Consider the following 19,314-nt stretch of genomic DNA (forward strand, 5'->3'; position numbering starts at 1 on the left):
TTTGCCCCCCGGGCGACCCCTCTTCCTAACCTTGGTAGCACAGACCCTAGAGCCCTCTCACCGCATTTTGTAAGGAATTTAACCCGCCACCCCCGTTTTCCAGTGCCTCGTTGGCACCGTCTTATTTTATCTTGCTTAATTCTCCGTTTTGCAGCGGGAGTCATGGAGGCCTCCATCTATTAAGGTTGACTCTGGGGGTCGCAGTCGATTAGTGACCAAGCTGGATTCCAGAGGCCTTTTCTCCCCACTTCCACCTTGAATTCCAACTTCAAATTCAATCCATGTGCAGAGAGCGAACAGAGGGCCAAGAGTTTTACTGAGCTTGCCCACGTATAATGCAGGGCTGAGTACTGCCTCAAATTATTTCATTTACTTTAAAAGGAAATCAGATTTGAGTGAGATAATGTAATATTTTATTTTGTTTCAGAGCCACCAACTATTACAGAAGAAGGATTTGTAAGTAGAATTTGGAGGGCTACTTCTTTTTTGGCTTTTTAAAAATAGCAAATCATAGATCACTTTTTAGAAATGATGTTTCTTTTCCTTTCTTTTTGCCAAATGAGTTATAATATAAGCTTTGGTTTCATAACAATGGTGCTGGATTCAATAATTTATTTTTCAACAGGTACATTTTAAGACGGGACCAACTGAGTTTTCATGGTGGATGCTGTTCATTGTTAAAAGTTCTTTTATATAAATGGCCTCATTCAACTTTGCTAAGTTTGTTGATGACTCCACGAGAGTAGATTCATCTCCATGGTTTTATGGTGTTGGGGCTGAGCAGTTCCTGGTTACAGTAAACCTTAGTAGGTGGCATTGACTAACACAAGGTCTATTTACAGTTATAGTTCTTTTGAAAATGTACCAGATAGTCTCAGCTCAGACTTCTGGAGAGTTGAGGGGTAATAACTACTTGGCCAAGTACGTTATATCTGTTGTCATTTAGGTGAGTGCTGTTTCTAGACTAGCGGGTTCTACTGTGATTCCCTCTGTGTATTTAAGGAACTTGTCCCAGGTAATGCATTAAGATAGGAGGCAGCAAAGCCTCATTCATACAGAGGCTTGATTCCAAGAGTTCTAAGGACTTCTCTACATACAGAGGCTTGATTCCAAGAGTTCTAACGACTTCTCTACATTATTTGCTTATGTCCTACAGCACTTTATTCTCTTGTTGGTCACTTCTCTTATTTGCTTTTGGCTTTTTACTCAGCAAACATGAGTGCCTCTATATTGAAGTGTGGTGCTAGATGCTAAGGATAAGTCTCAGAAAGTTCATAGTCTAGTAGGGGCTGAGAGTAGAGGCTCTCTGCTACCTTGCGTCTGCTAGCACTTTCCAGATCTTTGGTCCATCACTGAGGGAGGCACAAATAGTGTGCCAGAAACTCCAACAATTTTCCTGTTGCCTTGGCATCACTCTGGGTAGTAACAGATTTCTTTAAGCTGCTTCCTGAACTATTCTTCACGCAGGCAAGAGGTAAGCATTTTTTTGAAATAACCTTTTCCCATACAACTCCAGCACAAAGTCTCTCACAGGCATTACCCTCAACATTTGAATTGCCTGCTGACCTCTCCACGTCTTTCCCCAGCTTATGGCAGTTTAATGAGGCCATCTTGAAAATTCTGTTAGCCATTCCTCTTTCTCTTGATTTTTTTTTTTTTAATTCCACTGTCTCCCAGTTCTCCCATCTCTCATGTCCTCCCTTCCTGGCTTCTCTTTTTTCTTACCCATCAAAGTATAGACCTTCTTCAGGATTCTCTGGGAGAACTCCTCTTCTCCTATGGCTTCCACCACCCTTATTTCACAGGACTCCTAAACCTACACACCTCTCGTCTACACTCCTCTTATGATGTCAGAACTCTATGTCTACTGGGTTACTGGGTGACTTCATCATCTAGATGTCCCTGCATCACTTCCGTAGTGTGAAGTGAACTAATCACCACCTATTCTGTCTTTTTTCCTCTTCTTATTTCAGGTAATGGTGCCACTGGCCATTCAAACACTCACGTCAGAACCTTTCTTCCCTTTTCTTCACCTCCCACCTGTAGTCATTTCCCAAATTCCTTTCATAGCCAAATCTTTTTCTCCATCCTCACAGCTACTGTCTTATTCAGGCCCTCATCCCTGAGCACAGACTTTGGCAGTAATCCTAGCTGATATCACTGCCTCCAGTGTTCCCTCTGCCAACTGCAGTTTTTCTTTGCCTGAGGCACAAAGAGCCAACTCCTGTGCGCAACCTGAATTTCTTGCTATGACTTTGCTCTACCTTTAGGCTTTTTCCTTCTCGCATCTGTGCTACCTTGGCTATCAAATTGCTATTAACTCTATAAGAAATTGCTATGTTACTCAATTGCTCAGAGCTTTCTTTTTAACCTACTGTTTACTGAATGCTGACTGCATGGTGGTATTTAAACCTCAGAACAACCTTGTTCGGTAGTGACTAACACTCACCTCTCACAGATGAGGATGTCGGTGTTCACAGAGGCTCACTGACTTGGCTTGGGTCCACACTTGTAGTAACTGGCAGAGTTGGAATGTCAGAAGCCTCCCTTTAGCATGCAGAATCTTTTCTGCAACTTTTCAACCTTCTTTAACCTTATCTCCCAATACTGTCTATGTGATGAAGACAATGTTCAAAGTGTCTTTGGTTTATAAAATGCTTCCACATGCCCTCTGCTCCAGCCAAACTGTGCTGCTTGCCTCCTTGGCTTTACTGTTGAGTTTTGTCTCAGTTGCTCTCCCCCATCCATTTCACAATCTTGGGCATTCTTCCAGGTCCAGCTCATCTCCATGAAATCTTGCCAGCCTAAAATCATCCAGATTGCCTCTGAGCCCTGTGCAGCTTTCAGTCATGTCCAGTTTGTAGCCAGATCCTCAAATTCATCGGCTCACCAAGCATTATCTATAGATGAAAGAATCCGTATGTCTTGCACATAGTATTTCTCTCTCTTTCCCCAAAGTGTAAGAGTATTTTTTCTCATTAATATTTTTAGAAAGGAATTGTGTGACTGAGATCTCTGGTTTCCCATTCCACCATTTTCCACGGTACCTACAAGACATGTTACTCTCCAAAATAATTAGCAACGTTTTCTGGCTTCCTTTGCCAGAACCAAGTTTTATAACCAAGTTTTGATTAATGAAGTTTAAGCAGAAGCACTGTGTCCTGCTTCTGGAAAGCTGATGTTTACAGAGATGGAATAACCACCCCCTGGGTCACACAGCTGGTAAAACTGGTCAGACCACAGCTAGAACCTGGGTCATTCTGACTCTGACACTCAGATAAATGTAAAGGGAGAGAACATGCCCTTTGTTCTCTTTCTTGCTGGCTGGAAGGAGGGTGTGATCCTGGAGCTGAAGCAATCATCTTAGATCATGAGGCAGAAGTGGCATGGTGAGAATGGCAGAGCCACAAGACCCAAGAGACCTGGGCTCCTGATAGGTTGGGACGCCACTGTGCTGGTTCTGCACTGCTTATAATTAATTACACGAGAGACGTAAACCTCTATGTTATTTAAATAGTATTATTTTGGTTTTCCATTATTGGCAGCAGAGTCCTATACTAAAATAAAGAGGTCCCTATTTACAGGAACTTTATTCTTATTGCGTTTTCTCAGTCGATGATGCTGTTAAGTATGTCTGCAAAATATTTTAACCTTTACATGAGGCCTCTGTCTTCAGTGGAGAGAATAACATTTAGAACAATTTTTTTTTCTTGTCAGACATCGCTTTGCATATATTTTAACTTTGTAAATTTTGCAATTTCTTAACAAATTTGTGAGCTCCTATAGAGCTCATACTGTGATTCAGTCACCTGCACATTCCATACAGTGAATAAAATTAAGAGACACTAGTTTCATGTGGTATTTTTTATATTTTGGTTGTTAAAAGTAGTATTGATTTTCAGCTAATTTTAGGCTGTTCAAATTCATTTTCTGTTATTTGTATAGAGTGAATGAGTTTATTATAAACACAGAGCATGTCCCAAGCCCGAGGATATTCTCATTATTCTCAGGTAATATGCAAAAAAGACGCATGTGCTCCAGTCCTTGTGAGCAAGAGTGTCTAATTATATGAATATTAATGACCACATGGTGTTTACCTTTCAGATTGTGAATAGAGTTGATTGCACATCAGTGGGTTGGGGGAGTGTGAGAGCACACTTGGGTGGCACGCTGTTGGCAGTCCACGGAGGTGGAGGACAGGAGCAGGTGGATGCAGGGTGCCAAGCGAGGTACCAGAAGTGTCTCCAACAAGTCATTTGGAAACCCAGACGGTCCTGGAGGTCCTTTGGAGAGTGTTAGGCTGTTTGGAATTCTTCCGTCTCTGCGGAGTCCAGTTCTCGGGTTGGAACCAAATTCTCTAATGCTTTTTGAAACCACAGAAACTGCTTTAGAAGTTCCATCAATACATTAGTCAACAAGTATATTGTTAAGCAAGTAATCGCACTTATCATTGTATTAAGCACTCCTGGGGACACACACTGTCCATCACTGTTCCCCAAAGTTGTATGCCTTCTAGTTGGAGAGGTGACCTTTAATAGGAAACAATACAACGATAAGCAGTTTATGTTTGTGTGCATTTTGAACAAAAAGTGCATTAAAAGAAACTTTTAATCATAGGTAAGGTGTATACTGTACTTAGCCACTCAGTCATAAGGTGTAGCATGGGAGGAAAGATGATAAAGAGTATAAAATACACTTTTTTACATTAGGGTATCATGTTGTATCCAGGACTTTAGTACAGGAGGAAAGCCATAAGGTGTTTGGCCAAATGAATCAACTGAACCCAAGCCAATGAATTCACTGAAAAAGTCCTACTTGGCTTTTTAGACAGTTCAGTTCAGTTGCTTAGTCGTGTCCAACTCTGCGACCCCATGGACTGCAGCACACCAGGCCTCCCTGTCCATCACCAACTCCTGGAGCTTGCTCAACCAACTCCTGGAGCTTGTTCAACCTCCTGTCGATCAAGTGGGTGATGCCATCCAACCCTCTCATCCTCTGTCATCCCCTTCTCCTCCCACCTTCAATCTTTCCCAGCATCAGGGTCTTTTCCAATGAGCTGCCTCTTTGCGTCAGGTGGCCAAAGTATTGGAGTTTCAGCTTTAGCATCAGTCATTCCAATGAATATTCAGGACTGATTTCCTTTAGGATGGACTGGTTTCATCTCATTGCTGTCCAAGGGACTCTCAAGAGTCTTCTCCAACACCACAGTTCAAAAATATTGATTCTTTGGCACTCAGCTTTCTTTATGGTCCAACTCTCACATCCATACATGACTACTGGAAAAACCATAGCCTTGACTAGATGGACCTTTGTTGGCAAAGTAATGTCTCTGCTTTTTAATATGCTGTCTAGGTTGGTCATAGCTTTTCTTCCAAGGAGCAAGCATCTTTGAATTTCATGGCCGCAGTCACCATCTGCAGTGATTTTGCTGCTGCTGCTAAGTCGCTTCAGTCGTGTCCAACTCTGTGTGACCCCATAGACGGCAGCCCACCAGGCTCCTCAGTCCCTGGGATTCTCCAGGCAAGATACTGGAGTGGGTTGCCATTTCCTTCTCCAGCAGTGATTTTGGAGCCCCCCAAAATAAAGTCTATCACTGATTCCATTGTTTCCCCATCTATTTGCCATGAAGCAATGGGACTGAATGCCATGATCTTAGTTTTCTGAATGTTGAGTTTTAAGCCAACTTTTTCACTCTCCTCTTTACTTTCATCAAGAGGCTTTTTAGTTCCTCTTCGCTTTCTGCCATAAGCATGGGGTCATCTGCGTATCTGAGGTTATTGATTTTTCTCCCAGTAATCTTGATTCCAGCTTGTGCTTCGTCCCGCCCGGCATGGAGCACTGTGTGATTGGATAAAAAGGGAATTGACAGCTTCCTGTATCTTCCCCGGGCCTTTCAGAGTTTCCTCCAGGAAAGAGAGTGAGAATAGAAACCAAATGGAAAGTACTGCTCAGTAGATGCTGATTGTAATATGTGATGATAACTCTTCATAATGAAAGGAGATTCGTACTTTTGCTCTTCATTGCCCGAGCCACTCTTACTTGCTTCCTGCTTCATACACTACAGTAATAATACCATATGCAGTTTTGCAGTCCAGTGGGGATCTGATAAATGGACTTTCAGCTCTTACGTTCCTGAAATGCCTTTGATCTGTGTAATATATACTTTCAACAAGCCACTTTGTGGCATTTGTTTCCCCTTGTGTTCTCTTTTTCTGTTTTCCTTTTTTGGCAACGTTTCCTTTTTATTTTATTGGAGGTGGTGGTTTAGTCACTAAGTCATGTCTGACTCTTGTGATCCCATGGAATGTAGCCCATCAGGCTCCTCTGTCCATGGGATTTTCCAGGCAAGAAGACTGAAGTGGGTTGCTGTTTCCTTCTCCAGGGGCTCTCCCTAGTGTTGTTTTATTAGAGTCTTAGGTTATTAGTCTTTTCTCTTTAGGTTTCATGTCTTTGGTATAATCATTCAACATTTACTTAACAATAATGTAAGTATCTATTATATAAAGCACTGGGAAGTTTTTTAATTGAAGTATGGTTGATTCAAAATATTATGTCAGTTTTAGGAGTACAGCAAAATGATTCAGATTATACATATGTATGCCTGCATGCTCAGCTGCTCAGTTGTGTCCGACTCTTTGCAGCCTCATGGACTGTAGCCCGCCTGGCTCCTCTGTTCATGGGATTTTTCAAGCAAGAGTACTGGAGTGGGTTGTCATTTTCTCCTCTAGGAAATCTTCCCAACCCAGAGATCAAATTCATTCTCCTGCATTGGCAGGTGGATTCTTTACCACTGAGCCACGTGGGCCTCAGTATATATATGTTTATAGATGTGTGAGTGTGTGCGTGTGTTATTTTTCAGATTCTTTTAGCATTGGGAATTTTTTAAATGAATAAGAAGCAGTCTTTTTTTCCAGAAGTTTACAGCCCAGAGTGTGAGACTAAACAGAAAATTAGAGTCTGAAGTATTGAAAGCTATGATCGGGGAAACAAAGCTGTAACTTTTGGAGAAGAAAAGGGGTGGGTAGATAGATAAGAGGAGAAAAGATTTTCACAGTCGAATAATCAGCATGCACGAAGGTGCTGCTGCTGCTGCTGCTGCGTCGCTTCAGTCATGTCTGACTCTGTGACCCCATAGATGGCAGCCCACCTGCCTCCCCCATCCCTGGGATTCTCCAGGCAAGAACACTGGAGTGGGTTGCGTTTCCTTGTCCAATGCGTGAAAGTAAAAAGTGAAAGTGAAGTCGCTCAGTCGTGTCCGACGCTTCGCGACCCCATGGACTGCAGCCCACCAGGCTCCTCCGTCCATGGGATTTTCCAGGCAAGAGTACTGGAGTGGGTGCCATTGCCTTCTCCGATGCACAAAGGTGCAGAACTATATAAAAAACAGTGCAATGCCTAGAGCATGGTAATATGAGATGAGGCTGAACAGCTGGGCAGGAACCAAATTGCATTCATCCAAAACCCTTTTTTGTGTTAGAAAAAGATGGGAGATTGGAAGACAAGTGGAACTCTTGTATTGATTGTGGTGTTGCTAGGAAGACTGATCCATACTGTAATGGGGTAAGGAGAGGTAGGAAGATGAGGTTTAGCACATTCTGGACAGGAGGGTGAAGCAGAGGTCCTGGAGGGGTCTGACTGGTAGTGCATGAGATCTCAGGATAGTAGTCAAAAGATCATCAGATGACCAGGGGTTTATTCTAGATGTGATGATAGTGATTTGTGATCTGTCCTTTAGTACGCAGGAGGCTAGGAAAGCTCCACAGATGGAGAGAAACATGATATCATTTCCTTATACATAAGTCCCTCCATCAAAGCATTTTTTAATGCATACATTTAAACACATAGGAAAGTTAAAAGAACTGTGTGGGTGGGACTTCCCTGGCAGTCCAGTGGTTAAGACTCCATGCTTCTGATGGCAGGGGATGTGAGTTCGATCCCTGGTCAGGGAGCTGAGATTCCACATACTGTGTGGCCAAGAGGGGAAAAAAAAACTGTGTGGTAAACACATATATACCCATCACCAAGATTTCACAGTCATTAGTATTTTGCTCCGTTTGCTTTTTTATGTTTCTTGTTCTTCTGTCCATCTCACCATTCATCCATCAATCCATTTTATTTTTATACATTTCAGAGTATAAGCTGTAGACATTGATGAGATATGTATCACCCCTAAAATTAGTGTTCAATATTAGTTTATGGTTCTTTTGTGTGTAAAATTTATGCACGGTGAAACGGAAAACTTGAATCCCATTTGAAAAATTTTAATGTGTATACACTTGTGTAATCTAAACCTCAATCAAATATAGAACATTTCCATAATCTTAAAAAGCCGTTTCAAGTCTCTTTCCAGATGATTTTTCCTACATTCCCCAAAGACTATTGTCCTAGTTTTCACCATGGATTAGTAACATAGATTATAGATTTAAATTCATGTAAATGGAATCATACAGTTGGTTTTCTCTTGTGTAAAACTGTGTTTGCTCAGCATGATGATTTTGAGATTCTCTCATGTTGTTGCATGATTCTGGCATATATTTAACTTTGGCTTCTCTGGTGGCTCAGATGGTTAATGAATTTGCCTGCCAATGCAGGAGATCTGGGTTCAATCCTTGGGTTGGGAAGATCCCCTGGAGAAAGGAGTGGCTACCCACTCTGGTATTATTGCTTGGAAAATTCCATGGATAGAGGAGCCTGGCGGGCTACAGTCCATGGGGTCACAAAGAGTTGGAAACAACTGAGCGACTAACACTTTCACTTTCTAACTTTTTTATTGTGGAAAATGCACATAAACTTACCATTTTAACCGTATTTAAGTGTATGATTTCAGTGGCAATAAGCCACATTCACCTTGTGCATCCATCACCACTATCCATCTCCAGAACTTTTTCATCATCCCAAATTGAAAAGGCAGAGGAACCAGAGATCAAATTGCCAATATCTATTGGATCATTGAAAAAGCAAGAGAGTTCCAGAAAAACATCTACTTCTGCTTTATTGACTATGCCAAAGCCTTTGACTGTGTGGATCACAACAAACTGTGGAAAATTCTTAAAGAGGTGGGAATACCAGACCATCTGACCTGCCTCCTGAGAAATCTGTATGCAGGTCAAAAAGCAACAGTTAGGACTGGACATGGAACAACAGACTGGTTCCAAAGCTGGAAAGGAGTGCATCCAGGCTGTATGTTGTCACCCTTCTTATTTAACTTATATGCAGAGTACATCATGTGAAATGCTGGGCTGGATGAAGCATAAGCTGGAATCAAGATTGCTGGGAGAAAAAGCAATAACATTAGATATGCAGATGACACTATCCTTGTGGCAGAAGGCAAAGAGGAGCTAAAGAGCCTCTTGATGAAAGTGAAAGAGGAGAGTGAAATAATTGGCTTAAAACTCAACATTCAGAAAACTAAGATCATGGCATGTGGTCCCATCACTTTATGGCAAATAGATGGGGAAACAGTGGAAACAGTGAGAGACTTTATATTTTTGCGCTCCAAAATCACTGCAGATGGTGACTGCAGCCATGAAATAAAAAAATGTTTGCTCCTTGGAAGAAAGCTGTGACCAACCTAGACACGTATTAAAAAGCAGAGACATTACTTTGCCAACAAAGGTCCATCTAAGTCAAAGCTTTGGTTTTTTCGAGCAGTCATGTATGGATGTGAGAGTTGGACTATAAAGAAAGCTGAGTGCTGAAGAATTGATGCTTGTGAACTGCGGTGTTGGAGAAGACTCTTGAGAGTCCCTTGGACAGCAATGAGATGAAACCAGTCCATCCTAAAGGAAATCAGTCCAGAATATTCATTGGAATTACTGATGCTGAAGCTGACACTCCAGTACTTTGGCCACCTGATGTGAAGAAGTGACTCATTTGGAAAGACCTTGATGCTGGGAAAGATTGAAGGCAGGAGGAGAAGGGGATGACAGAGGATGAGATGGTTGGATGGCATCACTGACCCAATGAACATGAGTTTGAGCAGGGTCCCGGAGCTGGTGATGGACAGGGAAGCCTGGCGTGCTTCAGTTCATGGGATCACAAAGAGTTGGACATGACTCAGCGACTGAACTGACCTGAACTGAACCCATTAAATAGTGACTTCCTGTTACCCCTCTTCCAGCCTTCAGTTACCGTTGTTCTACATCCTGTCTTTATAAATTTGACTATTCTGTGTGTGCAGGCTAAGTTGCTTCGGTCATGTCTGACTGTGACACTATGGGCTGTAGCCCATCAGGCTCCTCTGTCCATGGGATTCTCCAGGCTACAGTACTGGAGTGAGTTGCCAGGTCCACTTCTAGGGGATCTTCCCAACCCAGGGATTGAACCCACATCTCATGTCCTCCCACATTAGCAGGCAGATTCTTTACCACTAGGGCCACCTGGGAAGCCCTTGACTATTCTAGGTAACTCATATAAGTGGAATAATGCAGTATTTGCCCTTTTGTGTTTGGCTTATTTCATTTAGCATGACGTTTTCAGGGATCATTCATGTTGTTTCATGTATCAGAATTTCATTCCTTTTCAAGGCTGAATAATATTCCATTATATGTACATACCGTATTTTGTTTATCCTTTCATATATCAATAGGCATTTGACTTGTCTCCATCTTTTGGCAGCTGTAAATAATGGTACTATGCACACAGGTGTACAACAAATACCTGTTTGAGTCCTGCTTTCTGTTCTTTTGGGTATATACCCAGAAATGATTGCTGGATTGTAATGGTAATTATATATGTTTAACTTTTTGAGGAATGGTGGCTGTACCATTTCACATTGCTACCAGCAGTGTACAAAGATTCCAATTTCTCTGCATTCTCACCAGCACTTGTTATTTTTCATTTTTTTTTAAAATTGTAGCCATCCTAGTAGATGTGAAGTGATATCTTGTTGCTGCTGATGTTGAGTATCTTTTCATGTGCTTATTGACCATTTGTATATCTTCTCTGGAGAAATGTTAAAGTTTTTTGCCTGTTTAAAAAACTTGGGGTTGTTTATATTTTTCTTTCTGAGTTTTTAGAATTCTTTATATATATTTTGAATGGTAAATGCTTATCAGATATATGCTTTGCAAATATCTTCTCACGTTCTGAAGGTTATCTGTATGTCGGTCTTTATGCCAGCACCGCTTTGTTTTCATTATTGTAATTTTGTCATAAGTTTTGAAATTAGGATATATGGATTCTTCAGTTTTTGTTCTTTTTCAATATTATTTTGGCTATTCCAGGTCCCTTGAAATTCCTTGTGAATTTTAGGATGAGTTTTTCATTTCTGCAAAAAAAAGACATTGGGATTTTGATGGAGAATGTATTTAAATTTGTAGATTGCTTTGGGTAATATTGTCATCTTAGCAATATGGTCTTTCAATCCTTGAACATGGCATGTATTTCCTTTTATTTATATCTTCTCTAATTTCTTTCGGCAGTTTTTTAGTTCAGTGTACAAGTCTTTGCCTTCTTGGTTGTCATTATTTTCCCTACTATTATAAATGGAATTGTTAATTTCCTTTTTGAATGTATGTAACTTTTTAATATTAGGTCTTATGCTTGAAATAACTATATGTGATTTCTAATCAAGACTTTTAACGTTCGATCTTTTACTATTCTTGTATAGTCTCAATTGGTGAGAAACTATCTCCCAATAGGTAGTAAAATTTTTTAGACTTTTTAAACAGCCATTCAAGACTGCAGAAGTTGAAAATGAAATTTAAACTTAATAGAACCCCCTCTTTTCATAACAAATATAATGTTAAAAATTCTTAGGATAAACAAATTTAGAAGTCAATAAAGTTTCAATTATTTCAAAATAATGATGAAACTCTACAGCAGTATATGCATATATTTTTCAGGTGATTGCCTTGTATACTACTACAAGGATACATCAGTTGCCAGCAGACAGAAGTATCTGTTGTATGTGAAGGCAAAGACTTGGGGCCATTTTCCTTCCAAAGATCTCCCCTCCCTCTTTCCTTCAAGCTGTCAGCACCTTTGGCTGTGAACTGTCTTTTTGGACATCTCAAACAGAAACTCCTCCAGCAGCTTCATAGAGCAGTGGTGTGTGCTACAGCTGGCTAACAAATCCATGTCCACCAGCTTGAGCAACTCTTTGGCTACACTCATTGTCTGGGTGTGGGATATGGCTTGTAAATCACCGTCTCCAGGGAAGCAACTTGGATGAGGAGTCCCAAACAAGATTGCTCATAGCCAGAGATCACCATCCCAGGAGCACCACCATCCCTGACTGTCCCTGGTTGTCCTGCGATCTGAAGAGGTCTACTCTCACTTGACCATGAATTCCATTGTCTGCACACCGTGGCGCGTCATGGCCATACTGGGTTGCAGGCTCTAGTCTAGTGATTGGCTTGTTTAGAAAGGAGGAAAGGAAGAATCTATATGTATTTTAGGAAGAAGAAGCAAAATAGGATCCTCCTGATAAGTATAATTCTGGAAATATGGTTTATGCCTATCTCCTGATGGCTGATCGCATTCCCAGTCTGAACTGTGTCAGTTTAGGATTCTGCCTTAGAAATTAGATGAATGGCTTTGGCTAGTGTGTGGATGGCTTAAAGGGAAGTTGGAAGCTTGGGTTATTTTTCTGTTTGTGCCGTTAGCTAACTGATTGCCTTTACAAACTGTTGCTTTCCACCATTGCTTTCCTCATGCATGTCTGTCTTTTCTCTGCGTTATTGCCTCTCTTGTGTTATCTTTCTAGATACAGACGTTGAAGTTATTTGAAATATAATTCAAATGCCATTTTCCCCTCTTGAGTCTTTTTTGATTCCCCCTACCAAATAACATCTTTCCCTCCTTTTGGAGGAAACATTTTATGTGGTAATTTTCTTATGGCAGGTACTATATTCTTTTTTGGACTACATTTTTTTGTTTGTATTTATCTGGTTTTCCCTTCATTAGAAGACCTTCTTTGTATATCTTGCATCTTTTAGAGTTGTGAAGAAGTTGTAGTTTATGTCATTTGAGGGTCCAGCAAAATGATTTTTTAATCAATAAAAAATTTTACCTATTAGCATACACATATAAACTATTTTGTGTAACCCTCTTTCAGGAAGAAGTTTTGAGCAATTTGGACTAAAAATGGAAAAGCTGACTTCACTTTCACAGATGGCACACCTGTAATACATGAAAAAACAGGTTTCAAGGGTGCATTCAACTCTGAAAAAATGTTTCTGCCTTCCATTGCATCATTCAGCAGAGAATCTGTGTTGCAAATTTTGTAGTCAGGTTCATGGAATGATGTAATGGAGGAATTGATTGTAACTCAGTTTTCTTCTTGATTGTACCACTAACCATCGCCAGTTTATTGGTTATTTGGAAGATGTTAAACCTGGATAATGGAGACTTAGTTCATTTTACTACAGCCAAGTGACTGGACTGTGGAAATTTGTTGAGAGTAACTGAGTTGCTTCTCCAAATCAAGGCCTTAAAACAATTTTTTTTTAAACTAAAGGGTTTGGAGAGTAAAAGGTTTATCATATCCTCATAGGTTCACAGGACTTTGTCACTGATGTGACAAGATACTTGAACACATTGAACTAAGAACTGCAATGGGAAAATACGTTCATTTATTGAGAGACCCGCAGACCTTTCCATTCAAGTGTGATGCGAGGACAGAGTGAATGGCACTTGAAGGCCACACTTATTTCCCTTTTGGAGCTAACTGCCCTGATACCAGCAGAAACATTTATGTTTAATATTGGTAGAAATTAAGATACAGCTTCAGAAAAGAAATACAGATTTTGATGTATTTGAATCATACATTAAGTGTCCATGGTTGTTAAGTGCAATGGAGGATGTGACTGAATGCCCAGGAAATGCCCTTTCCTGGGGTCCCTCAAGGGGACCTGAGGGACAGAGAGCGCACTGCCCCCCAAGGGTCAGGGCTGTGCTGCTGGAGTCGGGTGTGCCGCCTGGTGCTGCCAGAGAACTCCCGTCTGTCCACTCAGAGCTGAGTTCAGAAACTGAGAGAAAACCTTTGGAAGCCTTATGGCAATCTGATTGAGTATCGATTTTAGTTTTTATTTACTTTAACCTATCTATTTATTCACTTACTTGACTGCCTTGGGTCTTAGTTGTGGCTCACAGGAGCTTTGACGTGTCACGCAGGATCTTCTGTTACGACTCGTGGACTCTCGAGTTGTGGCGTGTGGGCTGACGTTTCCCTGTGCAGGCTTAGTTGCTCTGCAGCGTGTGAGATCTTAGTTCTCCAACCAGCGATCAAACCTGCATCCCCTGCACTGCAAGGCGGATTCTTAACTCCTGGACCACCAGGGAAGTCCCGAGAGTATTGACTTTAATAATAAAATGTGCATATGTACTCAGTCATGTCCGACTCTTTGTGACCCCATGGAATGTAGCCTGCCAGGCCCCTCTGTCCATGGAATTTTCTAGGCAAGAATACTGGAGTGGGTTGCCATTTCCTCCTCCAGGGGATCTTCTCAACCCAGGGAGTGAACCTGCATATTTTGCATCTTCAGCATTGGCAGGCAGATTCTTTACCACCGTGCCACCTAGGAAGCCCGATAATTAAATAGTTGGGCCTGTATTATGTATATTTTTATTTTGCTTTCTAATAATTCATTCTTACTGTATTTTACCAAAAAAAAATCTGTCTGAAATTGATTAGGGGGAAAAAACAAAACAGGTGTTTCATCACAGGTGGTTTGGAAAGCATTGAGTTAAGAGTCTCTTAGAGTTGTGAGGCATCTGGAAATGACTATATGAATTTGAGGATTCTCTAGAAATTTCTGGTTATTTAACTGACTAGGTGATATTTAGGTCCATGGGTATTTATGAAATACACTGTTTGTTTTACAACTAAAAGTTAAAAACAAAATGGCTAGTTTAGCAAAATAGGAACCATACTCCGTTACAGTTAACTAATTTAAAATTCTCACCCTTCTCACCTGTGGATTTTTGATCATGAGCCCAGTAGTGTAAAACTTGGCCACCCTTGTAGCATAATGCCTCTACCTAGGAAATTTACCCAGGAAATCCTAAAAATACTTATTGAATTGTTTATTAGTTTGCTAAATGAAGTCCAGAAAGTTGAAGTAACTCTGAAAGGTTAAAGTCAAAAGATAATTACCCTTTTTTTGGCACCACACTCCAGTACTCTTGCCTGGAAAATCCCATGGATGGAGGAGCCTGGTGGGCTGCAGTCCATGGGGTCATGAAGAGTTGGACACGACTGAGCGACTTCACTTTCACTTTTTACTCTCATGCATTAGAGAAGGAAATGGCAACCCACTCTAGTGTTCTTGCCTGGAGAATTCCAGGGACAGAGGAGCCGCGTAGGCTGCCATCTCAACTGAAGCGACTTAGCAGTAGCAGTAACAGTTCAGTCACTCAGTTGTGTCCGACTCTTTGCGATCCCATGGACTGCAACATGCCAGGCTTCCCTTACCATCACCAACTCCCGGAGACTACTCAAACTCATGTCCATCGTGTTGGTGATGCTATCTCCAACCATCTCATCCTCTGTTGTCCCCTTCTCCTCCTGCCTTCAATCTTTCCCAGCACCAGGGTCTTTTCCAGTGAGCCACTTCTTTACATCAGGTGGCCAAAGTATTGGAGTTTCAGCTTCAGCATCAGTCATTCCAATGAATATTCAGGACTGATTTCCTTTAGGATTGACTGGTTAGATCTCCTTGCAGTCCAAGGGACTCTCAAGAGTCTTCTCCAGCACCACAGTTCAAAAGCATCAATTCTTCGGTGATCAGCATTTTTTATGGTCCAACTCTCACATCCATACATGACTACTGGAGAAACCATAGCCTTGACTAGGCAGACCTTTGTTGGCAAAATAATGTCTCTGCTTTTTAATATGCTGTCTAGGTTGGTCATAGCTTTTCTTCCAAGGAACAAGCATCTTTTAATTTCATGGCTGCAGTCACCATCTGCAGTGATTTTTGGAGCCCAGGAAAATAAAGTCTATCACTGTTTCCATTGTTTCCCCATCTATTTGCCATGAAGTGGTGGGACCAGATGCCATGATCTTAGTTTTCTGAATGTTGCGTTTTAAGCCAGCTTTTTCACTCTCCTCTCTCACTTTCATTAAGAGCCTCTATTTCCTCTCACTTTCTGCCGTAAGTGTGGTGTTACCTGCATAGCTGAGGTTATTGATATTTCTCCTGGCGATCTTGATTCCAGCTTGTGCTTCAGCCAGCCTGGCATTTTGCATGATGTACTCTGCATATGTTACCCTTTTAGCCTCCACCAGTGTTATCTGCCTTGCTCTGCTTTGACCTTTGCCAGTGAGAATTTTGTTTGAGCATGTATTACTAAAGTACTGCTGTGAGGGTAGTAGATTTGTGAGATTCTGAGTTTGTTGTTTAAATCAACTGAGACTTTTAGTAAACTAAATCCTTAGTTTTTGTCTTAGCCAGTTCAGAATTTATTAAGTTCTTTGAGATAAATCATATAGGTGATTGTTTATAGTTCTATTCTGATACTGCAATTACTTAAATTAGCCTGAAAATCTACCTCTGAAGTAGGTGTTAATATAGTGTAATATCTTGCTTATACTTTCACACTATACTTCAACCAGTTTTTTAAAATTGGCCAGTATAAGAGGAAAATAATCATCCATATGGAAATAATAGCGTTGTGTCATAGTGTCAACTTTCATGTTAGATTTGGGAAACTGAAATATAATTATGAATAATAAAAACACACATAGTATACAACAGGGTACGTGATGATCTGCTTTTGACACAATGGAAACAATTGGTAATAAAATAAGGTGCTTTATTTGGAAGAGAGACTTTGTTATTGGCAGTGGCTTTCCAATTTTGCCAACTATAAAAGCAACTGTGTTGGTGGATGAGATAGTCATGGAAAAAAGTGTATACAATCTTTATGCTTAGAAAACATGCATTGTCAAAGCTGCTTCATGCAAAAGTGAAGCGTGACCCAGATTATTAAAGCTCTCATTCTAAGGAGTCAGTGGGTTATTTTTTTTCACTTAGTTTATTACTTTCTTTTTTTTGTTTTTAGTTTAATTTTATTTTTAAACTTTACAATATTGTATTAGTTTTGCCAAACATCGAAATGAATCCGCCACAGGTATACAGGCAATTTATTGAGTTTTTCATTCTGAATTTAATCTTAACCCCAAACACTGATTCTATCTTTATTGATTCTGCCTTTATTTTTGTAAAATAAATATTTTTTGATAAATCCATGGGAAATTTACTATGTGTACTATTTTATACTTGTTGGTGTTTGTTTATGTGTCATCCTATATTTCTCATGTGTTCTGTTTTCCAGCCAAGTATAGCAGCAAGGCCTTTTAAGAGGTTGCTTTTGTATTTCTTCCTTCCAGAGATTGTAACACTGTGTTCTGTTTATAGGGAGGGCTCACTGTTGACTAACTGAAACAGATTGAAAGCCCTATATTATAATCTATTGATAGATTAGATTAGAATTAGAGAATAATATTTGCATGTTTTAAACCATTTTGCCATAAGCTTATTAATATTATGCTTTTATATTTTTGCAGGAAGATTCTTTGGCGACAGATGATTTCCTTGTGGACTACTTTAATGAATTCCTAAGCCTTCCAGTGAGTGTATTATTATGTTCTGTGGAATATATTATCACAGCAAAATATTGTACACACTGGGTTATCTTGTGAGACAGATTTATCAGGGATAATATTTTTTTAAAATACTAATTAAAGCATTTAGATTGTTGGAAATGCTCTCAAACAGTGTCAGCTTCAGGAATGAAACAGACAGTTGAAAATGGCTCAGCAAGGTAGTCTTTACTTGTCCAGAAGGGTGCCTTACAGACAGAGGTCTTGGAGTAAGCACATCAAGTGGGAAGTTTGCTGGGTTTTTAGCCCAAAGATGCAGGTTCCCTCCCCTGGCTCCTCATAGTTTGAGGATCACAGAGTTACAGTCTTTCTCGGATGTCGCCTAAGTTTTTATTGGACAATTGGTAACTATATTCCCCACACTTTTAGTTTTTTGAACATGTCCAGGATAAAGCCCACCAAAATACCCTTATGAGGAAAGAGAATCAGAAGGTGTAAAGAACAAAGGTTTGGTAATAAGCCACCATTTTAGGAAATCTTATTCACAAGGCAGCTATATACCTTTCTGTTCAACTATTCTAAATTGCTTCTTTATTTCTTACAACTTCTCCTTTGATAGAAAAGACCATATCTTTCTTACAAGATAAAGTTGTGTCTTTTTATGGAGTTAATCATTTGGGTTTGAAACATATTTAGGAATTATTATTATTGAAGAAAGCTGGATCAGTTATATTACAATAAAAGTAAATAAAAGAAAAAAGGAAAGTTGGCATTTCTTCAAAAGCATTCTGTACAAAATCTTGTACAGTTGTATTTGGGTATTATTTTAGTCTTTGAACAGAGGCAATGAGGAGAGAATGTAAAAACATTTAAGAAACTAAATTTCTTGCCTCTGCAATTATTGGTATCCTCTTGGACAGATATTAAAGTGAAATTTATGTTTAAGGCAACTAGCATTTTATATCAATAGTAAATAAGATGTGGGACACTGCTGGTGCTGTATCATAGGTAGATACTAGATAAGAGATTTTTGGTCTTAGCAGTGACAGTAAGTACTGAGCGGTTTAGGAAAAGGGAAATGGGCAGGCATAAAAACACTGGTACTGTTGTGTAGAAACAGAGTTCATCAGCAATGTCAGATGAAGGAAAGATATTACTCAGCCATTAAAGAGAATACATTTGAATCAGTTCTAATGAGGTGGATGAAACTGGAGCCTATTATACAGAGTGAAGTAAGCCAGAAAGAAAAACACCAATACAGTATACTAACACATATATATGGAATTTAGAAAGATGGTAACAATAACCCTGTATACGAGACAACAAAAGAGACACTGATGTATAGAACAGTCTTTTGGACTCTGTGGGAGAGGGAGAGAGTGGGATGATTTGGGAGAATGGCATTGAAATATGTATAATATCATGTATGAAACGAGTTGCCAGTCCAGGTTCAATGCACAATACCGGATGCTTGGGGCTGGTGCACTGGGATGACCCAGAGGGAGGGTAGGGGAGGGAGGAGGGAGGAGGGTTTAGGATGGGGGAACACGTGTATACCTGTGGCAGATTCATTTTGATATATGGCAAAACCAATACAATATTGTAAAGTTAAATAAAATAAAATTAAAAAAAAAGATTTGTATTATTCTTAATGGAAACTGTTTCATTCAAATACTTACTAGGGAAAATGTGAAATATAAAAAAGTCTCAGGTAATTTTAAAGGGATTGGGCCCTAAAATGAGCAATGTCTTAAAGCCTAACT

General features: G+C 40.1%; 1 protein-coding gene across 1 annotated transcript in view; it reads left to right on the forward strand.

The window, feature by feature from the left end:
- The window catches only part of RGS22 (regulator of G-protein signaling 22), a 154,909-nt gene that overhangs the window by 13,663 nt on the left and 121,932 nt on the right, over positions 1-19,314 (forward strand). Inside the window, exons 5-6 of the mRNA XM_010863558.1 lie at positions 428-456; positions 17,516-17,578. Coding sequence (XP_010861860.1) covers positions 428-456; positions 17,516-17,578 — 92 coding nt within the window. The remainder of the gene's footprint in view (positions 1-427; positions 457-17,515; positions 17,579-19,314) is intronic.

This window comes from Bison bison, unplaced genomic scaffold, assembly GCF_000754665.1.
Source record: "Bison bison bison isolate TAMUID 2011002044 unplaced genomic scaffold, Bison_UMD1.0 scf7180017864491, whole genome shotgun sequence".
Lineage (NCBI taxonomy): Eukaryota > Metazoa > Chordata > Mammalia > Artiodactyla > Bovidae > Bison > Bison bison.